We start from the raw sequence: 9,033 nt of genomic DNA, 5'->3' as shown, positions 1-9,033 counted from the left end.
AGTGCAAAAAGTGGAAAGTCTGACTTCTGTAATGACTTCTCTGATGGATATAGGTGTTGGTAGGTCAATCCATACCCTCAGCTTATTTCAGTCTTTTCTGAGTGGTGCAGGGCTCTAGAGAGGTGAGGTTCCAGGACACAGTGGTGAGTTCATCTGCTCAGGGAAGTCAGATTGGAATCATAGTAACAGCTGAAACTTGGTGACTGAAATGCAATAATATATAAAGCAGGACAAAATATTTAATGAACAGGAACCATAGAGTAGGAATAGAACAGATAAGAATAGGTATTTTAGGATGGATAGATGCTAGGAAGTCTATGTTCCTAGGAGGCCATGAAAGTGGTAATTTTTGCTTGAGCTTGATAGCTAACCTGAAGGTGGACTAAAAACATTGTCTTGGTAGATGGTGTCAGAGTTGAGAATAGGACTAGAAAGCTGGATCAGGGCAAAGGATAGCTCTCATATTTGAAGAAAATATATAAATACAATTAATTATTTACCACATGATCTGACCCAGGGTCTATATCTATTCATATTTAGCACAGGGGCCTGTAGAACGGAGTTTCTGTCAGTGTTCACTGTCCAAGGTGATGGCTCCAAATATTCTAGGCTGCACTCATTTCAGGACCAGTTTTCCTCAAGTGGCAGAGTAGGGTGACCCTGCCTTCTCTTGGAGAGTGGGGCAATCCTTATCATTGCTAGATCATAGTGAGGGTATGGTCCTGAGGAAGCCCACAAGAGGGCTTATAATGAAATTCCTGATGGAAGTGAGCAGTGACGATGTACTGAGGGGTCTATTAGAGGTCTAGGACCATTGAACCTATGGGGGAATCCAAGAATTCCCTGACTAGGGCCCCAGGTGACTGCGTGGCCTGGCAGTGACCAAGAAGGCCATTATTTAATGAGCCAGTCTCTTGCCATTTTGCAAATTTTGTAGTCCCTTCTTTTTTGTGTGATTTTTAATTTTTTATTGTCTTTATTTATTTGATACAGACAGCCAGATATGGAAGGGGAAGATAGAGAGAAGGAGAGACAAAGAGATGCCTGCAGACTTGCTATGCCAGTTGTGAAGCTTTCCCCCCTGCAGGTGGGGACTGGGAGCTTGAACCATGGTCCTTGTGCATTGTGGGGGCTTGAACCATGGTCCTTGTGCATTGTAACATGTGTGCTCAACCAGGTGCACCACCACCTGCCCCCCTGTAGACCTCCCTTTAACTGACAAGCTTAGGCTTTCTCCCAGTTGTTAGAGTACTGAGCATTATTTATTATATCAAAACCAGTCTAGGTTTATGGGGTCTGGCCTCAAGTTATAGAGGAAATACACCTATGATTTTAGTAGGGTCTAAGCTAAACTTGAGTTTGACTACATTTACTTCTTCGTTGACTCTAATAAAGGTTTTCATAGAGATAGTAATTGTCCTTTAGTTGATAAATATTTTTTACCACTGTTTTTCTTGGCCAACTGTATACAGTGTTTCCTTTAAACATTGTCAGGGGTGATGATAATGCTCATAATGTAGAAAAAGATTAAGAGACATATCTTATTTTCTTTTGTGTAATTAGTTGAGTAGGTAAAGTGATTGAAGAAAGTGTAGTAAGGGGTAGGAGAGGATGATTTTTTTAAGTTTTTTTCTAGTTTTTAAAATATCTTTTATATTTATTTTCCCTTTTGTTTAAAATAAATAAGTAAATAAATTCTTAGTTTCAACAATAGCACTATAAAATATATTACTGGTGCAATAATTGAATAGAAATTTAAGAGTTGGGAAGAAACTTGCCAATACTCTAGTTAGATTAACTGTTTTTTATAAATTATAATAATTTACTCAAATCACAAAGTGCTTAAGGTCAGAGGAAATGTGAAGATTTGATACACCTGTTTCTCAATTCAGAACAAAGATGAAGTTACAACCTGCTAATAATCAAAATACTAGCAACTGAGATGGTATGCCAGCTTAAGAATCTTTTATGATGGAAACTACTTTCTCCTCAACACTAAAAGAACATTTATGGTAGTTGGGTGGTAGCGCAGCGGTTTAAGCACAGGTGGTGCAAAGCGTGAGGACCAGCGTAAGGATCCCAGTTCGAGCCCCTGGCTCCTCACCTGACGGGGAGTCGCTTCAGGTAGTGAAGCAGGTCTGCAGGTGTCTATCTTTCTCTCACTCTCTCCATCTTCCCTCCTCTCTCCATTTCTTTCTGTCCTATCCAACAACGACAACAATAATAACTATAACAATAAAACAACAAGGGCAACAAAAGGGAATTAAAAAAAAGAGCATTTATATGCTTAGCTATTGTGTACCTGATTTTTTAAAAAATTTTTTTTAATATTTATTTTATTTATTCCCTTTTGTTGCCCTTGTTGTTTTATTGTTGTAGCTATTATTGTTGTTGTCATTGTTGGATAGGACAGAGAGAAATGGAGAGAGGAGGGGAAGAAAGAGAGGAGGAGAGAAAGATAGACACCTGCAGACCTGCTTCACCGCCTGTGAAGCGACTCCTCTGCAGGTGGGGAGCCCGGGTTCGAACCGGGATCCTTATGCCGGTCCTTGTGCTTTGCGCCACCTGCGCTTAACCCGCTGCACCACAGCCCGACTCCCTGTGTACCTGATTTTTTTTAAAGCCCTGTCCTTAAGATATACAAGTATACCCCTAGAACAAAGTTAGAGAAACTGAACCAAAACTGTTAACACAATGTGTTTTCTCCATGATAAAGTGTAAAACAAAATGGGGTAATGGTGCACTCAGTTAAGCACACATAGTAATCAGCACAATGACCCACACAAGTACCTGGCTTTGTGCCCTCATTCCCCACCTGCAGGGGGGATGCTTCACAAGCAGGGAAGCAGGTCTGCTGGTGTCTGTATTTCTCTTTCTCTCTCTATTTCCCCCTCCCCTCTCAATTTCTCTCTGACCTATCTAATAAAATGGGGGGGAAAATGGTCACCAGGAGCAGTAGATTCATAGTGTTGGCACAGAGCTCCAGTGGTAATCTTGGAGGCAGTAAAAGAAAAGAGAGAGGAGAAGGAAAAGGGGGAAGGGAAAGAAGAGAAAGGAGGAGGAGGAGGAGGAGAAAAATAAACTCATAGTCTGAAACAAATAAACACCATAGAATAGCAGATTCCCGGGACAAATTATGTTTTCTAGGCATCAATTTCTTCATTTGTAAAATGGAAATACACCTATATCTTAGTATCTTTGTCAGTTTTATATGACATGGTACAAATAGAAGTGTTTAGTACATGGTCTGGCATATAGACAGAACTCATTTGTTGGTTAATAACCTTAATATTTACCCTGCTTAATCTAAATTCTGTATAGTCATAAATGAAGAAAAGGATCAAAAACAAAAGCACAAAGAAGAACAGAGGAAAATGAAATCATCTAGTGATATAAGGAGTACCAAAGAGAAATAAACACTGGGAAAATAGGTGAAGGCAGAACAATAGGGGCGAAAAGTGGGTAAATATTTATGTCCTAGGGCCATGCATGTCAACAGGAATGGATGGCTTCACTTAGTTCTTTTTGTGGGTGCTGGGAGGATTAATTATTTAACTACTCCAATAAATTCTATTTGTTGTCCAAACTCCCCAGTAGATTCAAGAATACTTAGATTCCTTCTAACTATTGCTTTGTTGAGTTGAAACTGAATTCAATTAACTTCTTCAGCAGTGCAAAGTTGCAACAAAGATATGAGTACACTTAAACTATTGCAATGTCTTATGTTATAAATCTTGACATACATAGTTTTCCAACCCCTGGTCATTCTTGTTTTCTTCATAATCAGTCAATACATTATTTTTACTTTTTTTTTTTTTACTTTTTTTTGTCACCAAGATTGTCACTGGTGCTCACTGCCTGCATGACAAATCTATCACTCCCAGTGGCACGCCCTCCCTCCTATTCTTTCTTCCTTTCTTTCTCTCTTTCTTTTTATTTTATTCAATAAAGCAGGGAGAAACTGAGAGGGGAGGGGTGACAGAAAGAGAGAGACATCAATCATGAAGCTTCTCCCTTGCCAGTAAGGACTGAGGACTTGAACCTAGGTCCATGCATAGTAACATGCACTAAGCCCGACGTGCTACCACCCAGCCCCAGTTTTTTCCATCTTAATGTTATATTTTATTACTTAATGTTTAATTTTATGTTAATTGTGGCCATAGCAAAGGATAAGTGATATGTCCAGATAAAAGATGTTAGCAAACTGTATAATGTATAATAAAGGCCTAGCAGAAAACTTACCAGCACAAATATCACAGTCACTGATTTACACACTGCATATATCTAGCATTATCCTAAGCCTTTTACATGGATTCATAGAAAACAACAACCTCACATAGTAGATTCTATTATTAATACCACTGAAGCATGAAGTTAGTAGACTGCCTGACACCCTAAACCCTTCCTTTGCATTATTTAAAAATCTCATTACTTTTTATCTTAAATGTTACCCTAAGAGTGACATCTAGTTACATATTATGTGAGATAGTACTACTCAATACAAACTATATAATGTCAAAACTTAAGAATTGTAAGAGATTAATAGTCTATTATTAACATACATATTAGATTGTACATTTATTATAAATATGCCAAGCTTGTTTTTCTATATTGTTAAACAAGATGTAATTTATGGTAAGCAGTTTAACAGAATATCACTTCAGAAACAATTGACACAAATGTGCAGTCCAGGTGGATTCCAGTGGTTTGAACAGTGTATTACATCAAGTATTCAATATTAATAATATTTCTCATGGTTGGAAGGGCTACCTGTGATGATTCCTACATTTGCTCATACTTACTTATGATTATTGATTAATTAACTGCTGTAATCTAAACATAAGGTGCCTACCTAAGATAGAATTTTATTTTCCTCTCATTTTAGAAAACTGGAGGTGAGTAGTTAGTTCCTTTCCGTGTACTCCTACCATAAAGATAATCATCTTCATCTACATAAATTTATTAGAAAATAAATGACACTCAATTCTCTTCTAAGCATGTAGGAACTGCATACATCACATCCCCTTATGTGGAAAGGATTAATTCAAGTCCAAACCTAGGTACAAGAAAATCTTAGAAATATAGTCTATCCTTGCAAGACCATATGCCCAAATAAAATTTCATTACTATGAAGAGATGAACAATGTTGGAGAAGAAGTCTTGTCATCAAGCACACTCAGCCAAATTTTTTTTTTCTTCTTGTGTGATCTAGACACATACAAGAGCCTATACCATTCTTAGAGAAATGATTCACAAACATAAACACATTTTCTAGGCAAACTAGCTATATCAAGCGAAACCTTTCTAAATTAGTCAATCAGAATTTAGTCATATGTCACACACTCAAATTTGGTAAAAAAAATCATTGTGTATAATATCTAACAACAATGGATCTTCTTCCAAATAGGTCCTGTACTCTAAATTGTGTTCTATCTTCCACAGTGCTTACCATCAAGATTGTTTAATGTAGGATATTAAACGGAAGATTTGCTGTCATAACGCAAGTTAGTCATCTCTCTCTTTTTTTCCCTACCATGTTTCATTTCCAGTTTGATCACTCATGGCTTTGGGACTCCAGCAATATGTGCGGCTCTAAGCACTTTCCAAACAGTCCTCAGTGAGATGCTGAACTACTTGGAAAAGCATACTACGCATAAAAATGGTGGAGCGGCAGATTCTGGCCAAGGACATGCCAACTCGGAGAAAGCCCCCCTGCGGAAAACTTCAGAGGCTGCTGTGAAAGAGAGCAAAACAGAAAAGACAGACTAGCTACATCAAACAGAATCTATTTCCAGAGAGTCTTGCTGCTGATATTTTTTTTCTAATATATATATATATCATTGAGGGTGATTAATCTTCACTGGATCAAAATTTTACCCTCTCCCAGCTCTCCATAATAAATAAATAAATAAATAAAAAAGGAAAGAAAACAAGAAACAAAAAAGGACAGAAAAAAAAAGGAAAACAGAAACAGCAGTGTAACAGCGTGATGAAATTACTGCTTTTCAGTTTTTATGTTATGATAAACTCCTTTTGTGCACGTGATTTATTGTTCTGAATTATAATATACATCACAGTTTTTAAAGCACTTCTGGACTTTGGAGAGGCAACACATGCTTTTTCACATCTAACTGATGCACTTTCTTATCCACCTATGTAGTTATGGATCAGAAAGCATGACCAAACTGGAATCCATCAACAGTGCTTATAGTACCAGTATTTCTTGGTTTAATGGCCTGTAAAAAAAAATAGATAGATAAATAAATAAGAGAGAGATAAAAAGAAAGAACGAACAAAAGAAAAATAATACCCCCTCCTTAAACAGACCAATTTGGCAATCAATTCATTAATAAATGCTCTTGGGAACCAAAAAGTTCAGTCATGAATCTTTGCCCTGTGAATTGAAAGCAGTTATACAATATTGTTCACCTTAGCCCACTTAACTACCTGTGCCTTGGTAGTATTTCAGAAATTCAGAAAGCTCTGCACTTCTATGTATAATTATTCCCAGCCCACCCTAAATCTGTTTGTTATTCCTAAAATGAAGAAGAGAAAATGCTACTGAAGAGATAAAAGATAAAATTCTTTTGTCCATTCTCTCCATACTCCCAACCTAACAGTTGGAGGAAACAGACTGCACTCTTTAGGTCCGGTATAATATGAATAGGAAAAGGTAACTTTTCCACTTTGGATGCTCCCTGGTGGAAAGCAGTGGTACTGTCTTATGTGGAAAAGCATGATTATAGAACAGTGATCTTTCCAGGATACCCTGCATCTCAAAGACAGAAGACCCCAAGGAATTAATGGGTGGCCAATCATAGTATAGTTCAAATGAGAGCCATTTTTTCCCCTTCTTTTGTGCTTCTACCTACTCAGCAGCTGTGTTCTAAACTTATAGAGGCATTAAGTTCTTTATTCAATAAAGAAACAAAAACAAAATATCAGAGAAAATTTTTGCTTTTAAAATACTTCATTTTTTTTTCTTATCTTCACTGTCATTTAGTTAAAACATTGAAAACTAAAACATTCCTGGCTGCAAAGGTCAAGGCTAATTGAAATGAAAGTTTGGTCCATTTAAACTGAATGTGTCAAGAAACTTAATTGGTACCACTCTGTTATGACCCGTATACTGTTAAAAATTGTCAAGCTTCAAAGTAAATAAAGATGTAGGTTATTGTCAATGAAATCATATTAATAATCTGTGGACTTCTAACACTGTTAGCATGAAAATACTCTCCTCTCATTAACATATTTCAATTTTTCAATATAATCCCATGAAAAGTATTAGTAGTATTTTAATTGAAAAGATATTGCTACATATTTTTCATCTAGAGATCATAAAATATTTTACCTAATAATAATTTTTAAAACTGTTTGACTTGTGTCTTCAATTTTACACAGAAAATTAGAATCATAACTAATGAAAATCTAACTTTTCTAGACTAAAGTCAATTAACTAAAGACACTATTGAATAATCCCATGATCAAGGGGGCATATATTTACACTAACATTTAAAATGGTTTAATGTAAAAGTAACAATTTGTGATTTTATTTCTATTTAAGTTTCTTTATTATTCTTGAAAAATTCTTCTGAAATAACATAAAATAAAACAGATTCTGCTGATGCTCCAGATTTCATCACAAAATATATTACATTTTACATGGAATTTTGCATTCTGTAAAGTATATACATTAAACAATAAAATGATTACTATTTCAGTTCAATAAGTGGTAGGAAAGCTATATCCAGATAATGTGGTTATTAATGTTTCCTTAGTGAAATTTCCACATTAACTTCCTTTTATTATTGACAATACAAATGTATTTAACATGGCATTTAAGATATACATATCTTCTAGGTACTTAATGTACATATATACCATGACAAATATTCACCAATAATCAGATGAAAAATTAGATCTGGCTTATAATACCAGCTTATTTCTCCACCCATTATTGTGAATAGATGTTTTTTTTAAACACCTCAATGGGCCTGTTATCATTTACTAGCCTTGGAAACAAAAGTATAACTCTTAACTACAGTGCATCTTATTTATGAAGATTTGGGGTGTCTTAATGATGGGACAGCACCCATCATTTAACTTAACCAGCCATTAGGACATACATGAATTAATGAACTGGTCATGTTTAAAGTCACTATTTACTATCACATTGTTAACATACCAACTTTTGCCTTGTATATAATTGGTAACCAACACTTTCTAATAAATGAGTAAATGAATGTGTGTCTGTTCTTTGTCCAAAATGGGCCAAAGGACATTTTACTTTTGATTTTTTTTATACTACGTAATTCAGCATGGTTTATTTTTCTATGACAATTTAGAAGTGATTCTTTTTATTTGAATTAAGAGCTTTTTTTACTTTAACACAATAGTTGCTATTAGATTTATTTAATATAAAACAATACAAAACTAATTAGTCACAAAATTTTAACAAAAGTAAAGTCATATTCATCAGTATCATAATTTTAGCAAACAAAGATAGCTCTAAAAAACCTATTTGATTTTCAGTATTATAGTAAGAAATAAAGAAACCAAAAATCTCTTCAGATTAAATATTTCTTGTTCAGACAAGCTGTCCAAAACTCTCATACCCAAAACTAAATTATAATCAATGTGAGATATTTTATGCTTATGAAAGATTGAGTCAAAGTCTTATAGAAAGAAATGTTTGTTTTCAGTCTTCCTTTTTTTTCTTTCCTTCCTCCTTCTCCTTCTCCTTCTCCTTCTCCTTCTCCTTCTCCTCCTTCTTCTTCTCCTTCTTCTTCTTCTTCTTCTTCTCCTTCTCCTTCTCCTTCCTCTTCCTCTTCCTCTTCCTCTTCCTCTTCTTCTTCTTCTTCTTCTTCTTCTTCTTCTTCTTCTTCTTCTTCTTCTTCTTCTTCTTCTTTTCCTTCACCAGAGCACTACTCAACTCTTGCTTATGGTAGAACCTGGGAGTGAACCTAGGTATTTGGAGCTTCAGGCAGGAACATTTTTTGCAAGGCCATTATGCTATCTCTACAGCCCTATTTT

The 9,033-nt window shown here is 35.5% G+C and overlaps 1 protein-coding gene across 1 annotated transcript in view; it reads left to right on the top strand.

Annotated features, from left to right (window-relative positions):
* TFAP2D (transcription factor AP-2 delta) overlaps positions 1–7,254 on the top strand; it is a 56,686-nt gene extending 49,432 nt beyond the window's left edge. The window contains exon 7 of the mRNA XM_007536220.2: positions 5,550–7,254. Within this exon, the coding sequence (XP_007536282.2) occupies positions 5,550–5,769 (220 nt within the window). The 3' untranslated portion in view covers positions 5,770–7,254. The remainder of the gene's footprint in view (positions 1–5,549) is intronic.
* The last annotated feature ends 1,779 nt before the right edge of the window (positions 7,255–9,033 follow it).

The sequence above is a fragment of the Erinaceus europaeus genome, chromosome 4, assembly GCF_950295315.1.
Source record: "Erinaceus europaeus chromosome 4, mEriEur2.1, whole genome shotgun sequence".
NCBI lineage: Eukaryota > Metazoa > Chordata > Mammalia > Eulipotyphla > Erinaceidae > Erinaceus > Erinaceus europaeus.
The sequence above is the reverse complement of the archived record's forward strand: the minus strand, read 5'-3'. Positions and strand labels throughout refer to the sequence as shown.